Genomic DNA, 14,627 nt, shown 5'->3' on the forward strand with positions numbered 1-14,627 from the left:
TGGAGGCTATTGCTTGCAGTGTCATTGGTTCCCACAAGAACCAAGAGGAAGGGGTATTTGTCAGTGGGTTTTATGATTCCTTGCAGTCATTCAGTTACATCTTGGATCTTAGCCCTGGGGAGACAGCACACTTCCCAAGACATCTTGTCAGGCCCACAGATCACTGCTTCTGTTCCCCTCCGTAGGGAATCCCCTATCACCACTACACGCCTCCTCTTAGGTTTGGTCGGGGTTCCTCCGTGAGCTGTCGGTTCCAAGGTCGCCTGCACATTCCCTGAGGACTGACTTTGCTGCTCGTCTTCATATACCTGATCGACTGTAATGAGGGAGAGATCCTCAAATGGAGTCTGCTCTTCGTCTTCCATGCTAGGGGAGAGGACCTCAAAGCGATTGTGTATTTGTAATCACTATCCATGGTTAAGGTCAGCAGGGGAAGGGCAAGAGGCATTCATGTTTGTGACAGCAAAGTCACTGAGTGGAGGGAGCATGACCAAAGGCTGAGCTTTGTTTCTGTCCTCAGCAGCTGACGTGTATTTGTTTTTATGAGCTTTATCTTCTGGGATTTATCCATTCCTTTTGGTTTGTTCTGTGTTTTTGTTTCCTGTTTGCTTCTAATCCCTGGAACAGCTTGATCCATATGACTATGAAAGGATTGAAAGTCTTCTGACAATCATAGAGAAGGCTGGTGTGGAAGCAGCAGGCATCTCTCTGAATCAGGTAAGATAATGAACTGAGCCAATTGACTTAAGGAATTGCAATCTGGCTTTTAAATGGGGGATCTGTTTGATGAACTATGGATTACTCTAACCCAGTGCTGCATATATAATCCATTTTGAAGAGAACCTCTAGAATCACCTAGAAGTTTCAAGTAATGCTTGTTACCAGAAACAAGTAGTACTGCTAGTCCGTTTGAAAAGTTTGTACTTTACAGGCATTATTCTTAAATAATTTGTTGAGTAACGACATTTGTTCAGTCGCCCTGCCTGAATCTTAATCCAGGTGTGTATATTTATCTTTTGAAAGCCAGCTCTGGAATGAGCATTTTGTCGTTGTCCCTCTAGGCCCTGAAGCTCATAAAACTCCTGAAATCCTATAAAAGAACTTCCACTCCTGGAGATCTGGAACATCAGTATGCCTTTGAACAGGCTATTCCTTTATCACCAGCTGCTCAAACCAGGCTGCCTTTCCACTTGATCTTCTTTAGAACATTGCAGTGTTTCTGGAAAATCATTTGTAAGTTTGCAAAAAATAACAAAACACCACTTTTTAAACCTTAAATGAAGAGAGATGCATTTAAAGAATTTTCCCTGCTTTCCTCAGCTGAAAAAAGCTCCCAGAACAGCTGGCAGCAATCATTAACTTAAAAGTAGCTTGCCCTCAGCCTTACAGTCTTACAAGACACAAAGGAAAAGGGAGTAGGAAGGAATGTGGGGCAGGGAGAAGTGAACTCAAGCACTCTGTGCATGGAACATAAGAAGAGCCTCCTGGATCAGGCCCCTGGTCCATCCAGTCCAACATCCTGTTCTCACTGTGGCAAACCCACAATCAGGACCCACACACAAGATCACTCTCCCTCCTCAGAGTTTCCAGCAACTGGTATTCAGAAGCATTTCTGCGTCCAAGTGGGGAGGCAGAGCATGGCCCTCCTGGCTGATGGCCACTGATAGCCTCATCCAACATGAATTTGTCTAGTCGTCTTTTCAAGCCCTCATGCTGGTAGTCCTCGTTGCCTCCTGTGGGAGCAAGTTTCATAGTTTAACTATGCACTGCATGGAAAAGTCCAGAATCTTCAAACATTCAGCTTCATTTGAACATTCACAAGTTGTAGTGTTATGAGAGAGGGAGAAAAACTTTTCTTTATCCACTTTCTCTGTGCCATGCATAATTTTATAACCTATCATGCTACTTCTTATTCTCCTTTTCTGTCAAGTCCCCAGTGCTGCAACCTTTCCTTATAGGAGAGTTGCTCCAGCCCCTTGATAATTGTGGTTGCAATTTTCTGTACTTTTCCCAATTCTACTTTTTTAAGGTGAGGCATGCAGAACTGCACACAGTATGTTTGCAAGTCTTCTTTCTGGCAGGAAAGCAAGCTCCCTGCAGCTGCTCATTCTTAGGCTGATGGTAAAGGTACATTTGCAGGTGTGGACGAGAGGATATTTGATTGACAGGATTACTCCTCCCACTGACTCAGATAGGCAGGGTTCTTTGATGTGTTCTGTCTCCCCACCCCATGCCCCCCCGGGGGGGGGGTACTCAGGTACGCGGTACTGGCACTCTAGGGGGGTGGTTTAAAATGTGGCACTTCTGTAACAACTTAATGGTGAGTACCAGCACCTTTTTTCTAGAAAAAAGCACTGCACTGGCAAGCCTATGGGGCCCTGCGGAAAGTTCCCCCAACTCCAGCGGGTGCAGAGTGCCGCAGCAAGACTCCTTACGGGGTCCTCGCTGCGAGATCACATTCACCCGGTGCTATACCAGCTTCACTGGCTCCCGGTGGGGTACAGGATCAGGTTTAAGGTGCTGGTTTTAACTTTTAAAGCCCTATACGGCCTAGGACCCTCGTACCTACGGGACCGCCTCTCCTGGTATGTCCCACAGAGAAACTTACGGTCTTCAAATAAAAACATCTTGAAGGTCCCAGGCCACAGAGAGGTTAGGCTGGCCTCAACCAGAGCCAGGGCTTTTTCGGCTGTAGCTCCAATCTGGTGGAACGCTCTGTCACAAGAGACTAGGGCCCTGCGGGACTTAACATCTTTCCGCAGGGCCTGCAAGACGGAGCTGTTCTGCCAGGACTTTGGTCGGGGTTCAGTCTGACTCCCTCTCCCCTTTCATAAGAACTTGCATGAAAGTGGCCTCCCAATTTTTCTCACAGGCCCATATAAGTTCAGCACAAACAGTTGGGCCTGGTGAGCATTTAAGGTCCCCAACCCTAATCTGCGGGTTGCCATCCGATTGCATTTTATTCTGATCCTGATCTGAATTTAGGATGTATTTTAATTGATTGTCTGATTTTATGTTAATGTATTATACATTTGATGTTAGCCGCTCTGAGCCGCTTTGGCTGGGGAGGACGGGATATAAATAAAAATTATTATTATTATTATTATTATTATTATTATTATTATACTTTTTTGAATAATTGGCATGGCTCTGTGGTGCTGTGCCATAAAAATGTTGGCGTTGAGGGGTCATCCGTAGCCCTGACCAGTTGATCTGGAGGCAAGATTACTTCTCCCCCTGGTTGGGGAGACGAAACGTGTGAAAGAGCTCAGCCTGTCTGAGTCAGTGGGAAAAGGAGTCATCCCGTCAATTGAATATCCTTGAGTCTGCTTCTCAAACCTTCTCAAAATCCATGGTAAGAGCCATTTTCTGATAGCATTTGGAAAATCATTTATGGCTTTTCTTTTTGTAGATCCAGAGCTCAGTGAGGAATCATTCCCAAAAATTCTCTTGATCTCCAAACTTTTGAAGGTAATGATGAGCATACTTTTGATCTTGTTTTAACGTGTGGAATTAGCTTGTTGCAAGATGAGATGAACGCAACACAAACTTAGGGGGCATCTTTCTAAAAGCAGATTAGGTAAATTCATGAAAGGCAGGCATATCAGCAGCTATTAAAAGTGGCTCATAATAGGTAAATGGACCCTCCATGCACAGTGGCAAATTACCTCTAAACACCAGTTGCTGGGGCAGACTTACTCCTTCCCCACAGGAGAGAGTGGCAAGGGCATTCAGGGATGCCATTCAGATGGGGTCTAAACCAATGGTATCCCCAGACACTCAAGCCAGCCCCTTTATCGGTATGGTCTGAGTTTTATTCCTAGGCTACATTAGAATATGACCAAATGGTGAGAGAGTGAGGTGGAAAGTATAGAACTGACATATCTAGAAGATCCTTTTTTCACATCATCTCCCCAGTTCAAGGTGTTTAGTATTAGTGCACTGAGCCATAAACCGATTGGAAGCCAAAGCCTGCAATTTACACTCAGTTTACTTAACACAATTGTAATCTTACGTGCATGCCTGAAAAACAAACAAGCAAATAGAAAAGAGTGGAAAAAATAGGGGGGAAACAGAAGAAAAATGTCAAAGGGGGGCAGAAGAGCAGGAAAAATTATTGGCAAGCCTATAAGCCATTGCATTCACCCCAGGAGAGTGTTTGAGTGTGGTCAGACAGAGAGCGGGCCGAGTTGAGAGCATGGAGAGCAATGGGGAGGTAGTTGGAGAGCACTTGCAGCTGGTCAGTGAGCATGGAGAAGGTGGTTGGAAAGTAAGCAGAGGTTCAGTCTGAGCATGGTCCCCAAACATAAGGCAGCTTCCTCCTCAATGGATGGGAAACCTAAACAGCACAGACGTGTTCCCACACTGGAAGAGAAAGTGGCTGTGCTGGACTGCTTGAGGGATGGCATGTCTGCCTGCAGTGTGGCATGCAAATATGGCTGTAATGAATCCAGCATCTGTGCCATCAAGATCTCAGAGAAGGAAATGCACAGGGCTGTGGCAGCAATGAACTAGGTGTGTGACAAGGCCTTAGTCAAGACTAAGCTTGTGGTTGGAAGGTGTGAACCAGAAATATGTGCCTGTTGATGGCCAAAAGCACGGGGGCCAACTTGAATAAAACATTGGGGGGCCCAGGTAAGCCCCTCCCTGCATAATCAATCACAAGATGTGACACCCTCCCCATTTGAATGACAATGCCTATTAACTTTGGAGGGGGGCAGCCCCCTCAAATATTTTATTGGGGGGAACTGAAGGGACTCCCGCCCCTAGGAGTTGGCTGCCATGGCCAAAAGGCTTTTACCTTCTGCAGACTTGAAACCTTCCGCAGGATGCACAACCTGTGAAGGAATTCAAAGGCAGCGCTTGTTGGCTTCACAGGTTTAGGAGCCATTTCAACCTCAAATTTGTGCACATGACTGGGGAGGCTGTAATTGTGGACAGAGAGGCAGCAAAACTATTCCCTTGGCAATTAAAAGAGCTGCTTGGTTGGCATTAACCTGTGAGAGGGTCTTCTCGGTGGTCCCCTGTTTGTGGTCTACCCTCCCTGTTGTCTGCTCCCTTCTTTATAACTTTTTAGAGGAATTTTAAAATGTTCCCATTTACCCAGGCATTTGATTTCTATTCCTGGTAATCTTGTGATTGTTCTTAGATATGTTTTATTTTTGTTGTATTGTTTTAAGGCTGGTGTGTTTGCCACCCTGGACTCCTTTAGGAGGAAGGGTGGGATAGATAATTGTTTTTATTATTTGTAGCCAGCATCTGCTTGTAAGAGTTTGGGAGGTATCTGCATATTTGGAGGGGGGGCCCAAGACTCGCAGTAGGTAGGTAGGTAGGTAGATAAATGGAGGAATACCAAAACAGCCAAAGGAGGACTGGGTGTGTTCAGTAGCTGTGAAATGCTAGCTGACGGGGAGGGAGAAGTAGAAAAGGGGACAGGGAGAATGGAATGTAGTGTTGGAAATCTGAGCAAGGGAACCCCACACTTAAGCATATTGTTGCGCACCCCACTTGTAATACCCTTAAGTTTGTTGGATAGAAAGATCTCTCACTGCCCTGTCAGTTTTTGTGCTCTTTTTTCAAGGTTTCACTGGATACCCTCTACACATCCGCAGCTAACCACCTGTTTCAAGAAAAACTGAAGCCGAAAATGCTGGAACTGGCAAGAAGAGGATATTTGCTGACATCTAACAAGGAAATTGCCAAGACCATGCAGACCATTCAGTCTTACTTGTTGTCTATAGCTAATCCAGAATGGGCTACAGCGCTCGCCTACAAGATCTTGCAAGAACTTCCAGCAGGTTAGCGGGGAGTATAGTCTTTTTAAAAGGGCATTTTGCACATCAGTTACAGTGGTACCTCGGGTTACAAACACTTCAGGTTACAGACTCCGCTAACCCGGGAGTAGTACCTTGGGTTAAGAACTTTGCCCCAGGATGAGAACAGAAATTGCACGCTGGCGGCAGCGGGAGGCCCCGTTAGCTAAAGTGGTACCTCAGGTTAAGAATGGTTTCAGGTTAAGAATGGACCTCCAGAACAAATTAAGTTCGTAACCAGAGGTACCACTGTACTTGAATTGATGCCCATATGGATAAAGGAAGCTGCCTTATTGTGGACCATATTAGTTGTCTAGCCTAGCATTGTTTACTCTGACAGCAGTTCTCCAGGATCCCAGGCAGATGAGGCTGTTTTGCTCTGCAAGAAGATGCTGGGGGTTGAAACTGGGACCTTCTACGTGCAAAGGAGATGGTCTTCCTCTCAGATATGCCACTTCCCAATATGCCTTCTAGTTCTGATTTATTTAGAATGTGAAATGCACTCCATATTTTCTTTAAGGCAGCCTGTTGATTATTTATGCACCGGCAGACGAGTGATTCCTACACTCCCACCTCTTCAAACCCCCACCTGTTTGCCCTTCTTAAGTGAATATTCTTTCCTGAAAGTTCATGACACGCTTGCATGGCTCCAGTCCTTGCTCTTTTTGAACTGTGGGGACTCCATTGGTTGAGAATTCCTGGAGAACAGGCGAAGTCCCGGCAGCCTGGAGGAGGGCAAATGTTGTCCCTATTTTCAAAAAGGGGAAAAGAGAGGACCCAAATAATTACCGCCCAGTCCATCTGACATCAATACCAGGGAAGATTCTGGAGCAGATCATTAAGCAACAGTCTGTGAGCACCTAGAAAGGAATGCTGTGATCACCAATAGTCAGCATGGATTTCTGAAAAATAAGTCATGTCAGACTAACCTGATCTCGTTTTTTGACAGAATTACAAGCCTGGTAGATGAAGGGAACGCAGTGGATGTAGCCTACCTTGATTTCAGCAAGGCATTTGACAAGGTGCCCCATGATATTCTTGTAAAGAAGCTGGTAAAATGCGGTCTTGACTATGCTACCACTCAGTGGATTTGTAACTGGCTGACTGACCGAACCCAAAGGGTGCTCATCAATGGTTCCTCTTCATCCTGGAGAAGAGTGACTAGTGGGGTGCCACAGGGTTCTGTCTTGGGCCCGGTCTTATTCAACATCTTTATCAACGACTTGGATGATGGACTCAAGGGCATCCTGATCAAATTTGCAGATGACACCAAACTGGGAGGGGTGGCTAACACCCCAGAGGACAGGATCACACTTCAAAACGACCTTGACAGATTAGAGAACTGGGCCAAAACAAACAAGATGAATTTTAACAGGGAGAAATGTAAAGTATTGCACTTGGGCAAAAAAAATGAGAGGCACAAATACAAGATGGGTGACACCTGGCTTGAGAGCAGTACATGTGAAAAGGATCTAGGAGTCTTGGTGGACCACAAACTTGACATGAGCCAACAGTGTGACGCGGCAGCTAAAAAAGCCAATGCAATTCTGGGCTGCATCAATAGGAGCATAGCATCTAGATCAAGGGAAGTAATAGTGCCACTGTATTCTGCTCTGGTCAGACCTCACCTGGAGTACTGTGTCCAGTTCTGGGCACCACAGTTCAAGAAGGACACTGACAAACTGGAACGTGTCCAGAGGAGGGCAACCAAAATGATCAAAGGCCTGGAAACGATGCCTTATGAGGAACAGCTAAGGGAGCTGGGCATGTTTAGCATGGAGAGGAGGAGGTTAAGGGGTGATATGATAGCCATGTTCAAATATATAAAAGGATGTCACATAGAGGAGGGAGAAAGGTTGTTTTCTGCTGCTCCAGAGAAGCGGACACGGAGCAATGGATCCAAACTACAAGAAAGAAGATTCCACCTAAACATTAGGAAGAACTTCCTGACAGTAAGAGCTGTTCGATAGTGGAATTTGCTGCCAAGGAGTGTGGTGGAGTCTCCTTCTTTGGAGGTCTTTAAGCAGAGGCTTGACAACCATATGTCAGGAGTGCTCTGATGGTGTTTCCTGCTTGGCAGGGGGTTGGACTCGATGGCCCTTGTGGTCTCTTCCAACTCTATGATTCTATGATTCTATGCTAAGGGTTGTATCCAATATGTTACTTAGTGGTACACTGTTTTCTGCTGGAAAAATGTTTGGCGCATACTGAACTTTGTTGCACAACAGATTCCACAATCTGCTGTACGGTGGCACCTCAGGTTAAGAACTTAATTCGTTCTGGAGGTCTGTTCTTAACCTGAAACTGTTCTTAACCTGAAGCACCACTTTAGCTAATGGGGCCTCCTGCTGCCGCTGCGCAGCCGGAGCATGATTTCTGTTCTCATCCTGAAGCAAAGTTCTTAACCCGAGGTAATATTTCTGGGTTAGCGGAGTCTGTAACCTAAAGCGTATGTAACTTGAGGTACCACTGTACAACTGTTGCAATGGATTCTTTGTTGCACAACGTTAAAACTCTCCCATCCACTTGAGCAAAAGCCTTTGCACTATTGGACAGAGAACAGGTCTTATACAGGAATATGGTGGAGCAGGCCAGGCCTCTTGTCTTGACTGACTCCTTTATCTCCTGGTCCCTTGTTACTTTCCACATTCCAGAGTTAAGCTTTGTCATTGCAACCAGACTTTCTGATGAATGCCAGCTCAAATAGTTTTGAGATCTAAGCAGAGAGGAAGGGGAAAGTGACTGAGAGAGTGCTTTAATGTCTTCTTTCTTTTCTTTTTTCCCTTCAGGATCCACCAAGGCCCAGACTTTGAAATTCTGTTGCAGTTTAGCTGAAACATGGCTGAAGAATACAAATGTGACGGTATTAACTCTTGCACCACAAGCCTGTTATCAATATTTAGATAACAAGTTTGAATTACACACATGTGCGTGTATAAGTAAAATAACATGCCATTTCTCAGATTCTGCTCCACTGGTGAGACCAGGAAACAGAACCAGGGGCTGTGGCTATGCAGATAAGAGGAGGCTTGATTCCAAGTGGTTGGGATCACTGGAGACACGGAGTGAACTTTACTTTCTTTCCCCATTTGTTCCTATGGTCAGAAGTCGAGTACGGTACTGGTGGGTATTGGCGCCATAGGGCACTTCATTACTGACACTGAGTTGCCTTATCCACACTGACAGGGACTTTGTAGAGATGTACAGTCTGTCTTCCAGCAGAGTATGCACGCGTCTCTTCACACAAATGCCGCCTTTCATAATGACAGACAGTATGCTAGCTTTTTGGTTTGTTTGGTTGCTTTTCCCCCCCTTACAAAGCACATAAAGCTATGTGCTGTACAACCATTTTTTAAGTGTTATATTTTATTAAAATCTTTAATAAAAGTGATATTAAAACAAAACATTTAGAACATTTAGAAAGAACCCCACAGAGCAGCCCACACCCACAGATGTGATACAAAGGAAAAAGGTACCTGGAGGGGAAAGAGAGATGGAGAAAGTTCCAGGAGAAGAGAAGCCATGGAGTATTTTGGCCCAGCTGAGGCTGTGAAGTGGGGTTGTGCCTTCTTGCCTCTGCAGCATTCAGGGAGTTCAGGAAGAGAAGGACATATGTAATAACCTGAAATAAGCTGTCACAGTAAGATGCAAGCTTTGCATGCAGCAGTTGAATTTACAGGTTTTACTGGCAATCCATTCTTATTAGCTTATTGTTTTCGTTTTTCCATTTGTTTGTTGATGCAGCCTGTTAGCTCTGCTTGTAAATGAAATGTTCTGTCTTCCGATAAAGGATGACTCTCGTGAAAAGGCCCGAGTACATCTGAAGAAGCTGCAGATGCAACGCCAGAGATCTGCTACTGAGGCTGTACTTGCAGAGCACAAGCTGCACTCTGAGAGCCATCAGAAGCTCATTGGAAAACCTGCAAATCTGGTTGTTTTGCTTTATCAGCACAGCAGCATATCCGAAAGATTTCAGAATCCATCTGGCAGAAATTACCCAGGTTAGGTCACACCTCTCTTGCCTTCTGTGAGAGCCCGCATTTGCCTGGGACCCTTATAAAAGCAGCGCTCCTGCGGACCAGACACTACCGAAAAAGGCTAGAGGCAACACAAGGATTTTCTCTTTGCACACCTTTCTTCACAGTTAATTGGCTTGACTAAGGTCCTTTGTCAGAAAGGTGGCCTGTTAATATTTTCATTAATAAATGAAATAATAGTGTTTTGTTTGTAGCCCCCCCCCCCCGACTAAAGCTTTTACTACTGGCTCCCTGACAAACTAGTGGTACCTGGGCAGAGCAATGGCTTAAAAACTGTGCCTGGAAACTTGACTTTCCCCCCTCTTATTAAATTTCTATACTGCCCTTCATCAGAGGATCACAGGGCAGTTTACAATATAAAAACACAACAATACGTAACAGTAACAAACAAAAACAATAACTGCCCCCACCCAGTTTAAAAGGCCATAGACTGTTAAATCAGCCAAAGGCCTGGGAGAAGTCCTCAGCTCTTATCAGGCAAAGCAGCTTCCTTGAAATATGGCTTGCCTGCAACTGCCAGTTATCCTCTGTGATGCCTGTTCACAGGAAAGTGTAAGACGCATTCCCATTTATGTTGGGCACTGGTGCCTTCTGAACAGTGTGTATACAAGCTGGAATGAGGATTTTGCCATAAAAATACTGTGTCTCTCTCTGTGTAGATATCCATGCAATGGCTAAAGAAATAGCTGAAATTAACAACTTGGATATGGAGAAAATACGGAATATGCTATTAGAAAAATGGCTATGTCCAAGTGTGCCACCAACAGACGTAAGTGTGCCCTTTAGAAAGAGGAATCAGTCATATTGTATCTCCTGTATTGGTAGCAATCTTCTTAAAGTGCATGGTGCATGTTCATCTACACTCAGCTTCCCCTTGTCTGTATAACGAAGCCTAAGAGGACATGACAACTTCCTCCCAAGTTTCCCAATGCTTCCACTTTGTTGATCAGCTCCTCACTCTTGGTGAGGACCAGATCTAAGATAGATGACCCCCGTGTAGCTTCTACCACCTTCTTTTTCTCTAAACTAAAAGCCCCCAGATGCTTTAGCCTTTCCTCACAGAGAAGTATGAATGGTGCCCAGATCAGTGTGAATGCCATTTTTTGCATTTTTTCCTAGTTTTTAATTATCTTTTTTAAAAAATTAAAAAATCAGTTGATATGTTCACACCAACACCCTTGGAAAGGGCTCAGTCTTACAAATTACTTGTTGTATTACTGGACCAATGAGGTGGAGAGATGGGGACAAGGGGCACACACTGCAACTAGATTCTTAGAAACTGCCTAGATCTCATAAAATCATAGAATCTTAAAGTTGGGAGGGACCCAAAGGTCATCTAGTCCAACCCCCTGCAGTGTAGAAATCTTAGCTAAAGCATCCATGACAGATGGACAGCATTCCAGGTGTGGTCTGACCAAGGCAGAATACAGTGGAACTATTACTTCCCTTGATCTGGACACTATACTTCTGTTAATGCAGCCTAGAATAGCGCTAGCTTTACCCCCTGCTGCATCACACTGTTGACTCACGTTAAGCTTGTGGTCCACCCAGACCCCTAGATCCTCTTCACATGTACTGCTAGTAAGCCAGGTGTCCCCCATCTTATATTTGTGCATCTGGTTCTTCCTGCCGGAGTGCAGAACCTTACATTTGTCCCTATTGAAATTCATTTTGTTAGCTTGGACACAGTTCTCCAATCTGTTAAGGTCATTTTGAATTCTGATTCTGTCTTCTGCAGCATTAGCTACCCCTCTGTTTGGTGTCATCCACAAATTTGATAAGCACCCCCTCCGTTCCATCATTCAAGACATTTATAAAGATGTTGAACAACAATGGGCACAGGAGTTTATTTCTTTAAAAGTTTTATAAATCTCCTTTTAGGATACCTATCCTCACCTGGCAGCTTCCATACAGTATTAAAATACAGAAACCCAAATATTACAAAATCCTTAAACCATATTCAAAAGAAAACCAGAAACCAGCACAATAGCATTTAAGAGCCAACCTAGCAGTTCGAAAGCACGTCAAAGTGCAAGTAGATCAATAGGTACCACTCCGGTGGGAAGGTAAACAGCGTTTCTGTGCGCTGCTCTGGTTCACCAGAAGCGGCTTAGTCATGCTGGCCACATGACCCGGAAACTGTACGCCGGCTCCCTCGGTCAATAAAGCGAGATGATCGCTGCAACCCCAGAGTCGGCCACGACTGGACCTAATGGTCAGGGTCCCTTTACCTTTACCTTTAAGCTTTAAAAACCACATAGTCAATTATATGCAGCTGCAAACCCTTAGAGTAAACTGCCCAGGTGTGGTCATGATGTCTTTGAGCTATGGAAAATGCAAGACATTTGGATTGGAATACTCCTGAGTAACTGTACACACTTTCCAGGACTATTTGGAAGTTTCCTCTTTCTTTGCTGGAAAGAGCCATAACTCAGTGGTAGAGTGACTGCTTTGTAAGCAGAGGTTCTAGGTAGGCCTGGGAAAGACTTTATTCTTGAAAGCCTGGCAAGCAGCAGCCAGACAGTCTAGACAAGACCAGGGGTCTGACTCAGGAAACATAGAAAGTCGCCTCTGACTATGTTCCTATTGAGGATTAGGAATGTCAAGATTTGGGATTCTCTGTTCTTATATCAGCTCCAGATTTCTGTGTGTTCAGGAGAGTAATCTGCAAATCACAACCCAGTCGTAGCCGTGCCAATTTCTAGTTTTAACACAACAGAGTCAGTTGGGGAATAATCTGCATCTGCAAGTGTAAATGTATGTTTGGGGTGGGATATACTCAGCTCAAATGCACACAGCATTTGGAAGTTGCCAGAAAGGCAGAGCCCCAGTTAAAATGCAGCAAAATATCTTACCTGCTAAGCAGGTTCTCTTCCCCACCCCCATGGTACATTAAACTATTGGGCTTTGGCCTGACCGAACATCTCAGTCTTGTCACTGAAAGCTAGTTTTCCAAAACCACCCTCTTCTACTTTCCATTTACTTTCCCATATCTTTTTAAAAGGTTTTTGAAAATATCCAAGATGAAGACTTTAAGAGGTAGGACTTTGTTCTGATGCAACCCTCTGATTGGTTGGTTGGTTGGTTGGTTGGTTGGTTGATTGGTTGGTTCATTCTACCTTGGGCTTCAGGCTTGGGGGAGCCCTTGGGGAATATATCCTAATGTGAGTAGGGCTTGCCAAGGAAGTGTAACCCCCACTCACTGGACCTCTTCTTCTGTGCCAAATCTGCACAACTTCCCAGAGGGAGTTGCTGCTATGTCTCCCTCACTCTTGCCTGTTGGAGGGGGCAGGTGAACAGGTAGCAACAGCAAGGAAATGGATCTACAGGACCAGGAGGCCTCAGAGGTTGGGGGTGGGCCCTCTGTAGTGCTGTGGGCTTCAGCAAGCACCCCTGGCACTGACTACAGGTTCCTTTAAAGACTTGTTCTTCAGTAAGTTATTGATTTCATCATATACGATGGAATTAAAATGTCAGCTTTACACACAGTAAAACAAACCACTTTAGTGCCATCTGGAGTTGCCATTAATTTTTTAATTTTTTTCCAGAGTTCTCTATCTCTTACAGCATGGCCCAGTGGATAACCACTTGAGAATCCTTTATGAATGTACAGTATCCACAACTTCAGTAAGCTATTTGTGTGTGTATTATAGATGCAGTGACTGGACATTTTATGCTGTGCAAATTCTCTTACTTCAGAACTAATTGATGGGGGGGGGCACTGGAGTCCCAAGTCTGAGCTAGAATTTGAACACAGTGGCCGGGATCCCAAGAGCTGCTGTTACAGAACCTACTACCCCTAGTCATAACACTTACCTGCTCTTGAAACCTTCAAAAAAGGTTTGCCATGCAGCATGGCAGGCTGTTGTTTGAGAAACATAAGCCCTAAATCCCCTTCAGTGCAAGGAATTAAAACTATTCTTGGCCCATAACTACTGGATTCTAGCTCTGAAATATATCTTCAGCTAGAGCATCAGAAGAGACTGCCAGATCAAGCCAATGGCCCATCAAGCCTAGCAACCTGTTCTCAAATTGGCCAAGCAGATTCCTGTGGGAAACCTGCAAGCAGAACCTGAACACAAGAGCACTCGCCTCCAGTAACTTGCAAAGAAAGAATATAGACTGCTGCCTTTTACCTGGTCATACTCGGCTCTGACTGGCAGGAGCTTTTTGGGGACGGAGCCCAGGACCTTAAGTTTACAAAGCCAAGGATGGGGAATCCAGCCCTTCAGCTCACATCACCCCTGACCGTTGGCAGGGCTGACTGGGGCAAATAGAAGTTGGAGTTCAACAGCAGCTGGAAGACCAAATTGTTCCTATCCTTTTACTAAGCTGTGGTCTGGTGCGAAAAACAAATGCTGCTGGCTCCATAACTTTGCAAATTTATCAATCCCTAAGTTGTTTTGTTTCAATTATTTTATTTATTTTTGAAAATTTTAATGCTGTTAGCTTTGGGAGTGAACACTGACAGTGTATGAAAGACAATTTAAAACAATTTCACAAAATAACATACAAGTGTAGACATTATTTTGATGGTTTTAAACTAGCTGCAGCAGCAACTGAAGGTGGTAGAGTAGGTTGAATGAATGTAATTTCTAAAAGCACAATGGAGATAAATGGGCATCCTTCAGAAGATCATTTCAGGGCCATGGCAGAAAAGGTCCTGCATCCTGTAGCTGGCAGCCTGGCCTCTCTAAATCTTGGAACTTGAAGCAAGCCCTCGTCTGCTGTGTAATTTGGGGGAGGCATACATGGGCAAAGGCCCCAGTTGGCACCT

The 14,627-nt window shown here is 44.8% G+C and overlaps 2 protein-coding genes across 3 annotated transcripts in view; one reads left to right on the forward strand and one right to left on the reverse strand.

Annotated features, from left to right (window-relative positions):
* RSRC2 (arginine and serine rich coiled-coil 2) overlaps positions 1-14,627 on the reverse strand; it is a 220,960-nt gene that overhangs the window by 75,340 nt on the left and 130,993 nt on the right. The gene's annotated exons all lie outside the window — the stretch shown is intronic.
* Positions 1-14,627, forward strand: part of KNTC1 (kinetochore associated 1) — an 86,370-nt gene that overhangs the window by 59,367 nt on the left and 12,376 nt on the right. For both annotated transcript variants that reach the window (XM_083589657.1, XM_083589658.1), the window contains 9 exons: positions 628-717; positions 1,062-1,233; positions 3,413-3,471; positions 5,582-5,798; positions 8,603-8,676; positions 9,604-9,814; positions 10,510-10,619; positions 12,855-12,889; positions 13,399-13,477. In XM_083589657.1, the coding sequence (XP_083445783.1) occupies positions 628-717; positions 1,062-1,233; positions 3,413-3,471; positions 5,582-5,798; positions 8,603-8,676; positions 9,604-9,814; positions 10,510-10,619; positions 12,855-12,889; positions 13,399-13,477 (1,047 nt within the window). The remainder of the gene's footprint in view (positions 1-627; positions 718-1,061; positions 1,234-3,412; positions 3,472-5,581; positions 5,799-8,602; positions 8,677-9,603; positions 9,815-10,509; positions 10,620-12,854; positions 12,890-13,398; positions 13,478-14,627) is intronic.

Source organism: Podarcis filfolensis, assembly GCF_964270895.1.
Source record: "Podarcis filfolensis genome assembly, chromosome: 16".
Taxonomy (NCBI): domain Eukaryota; kingdom Metazoa; phylum Chordata; class Lepidosauria; order Squamata; family Lacertidae; genus Podarcis; species Podarcis filfolensis.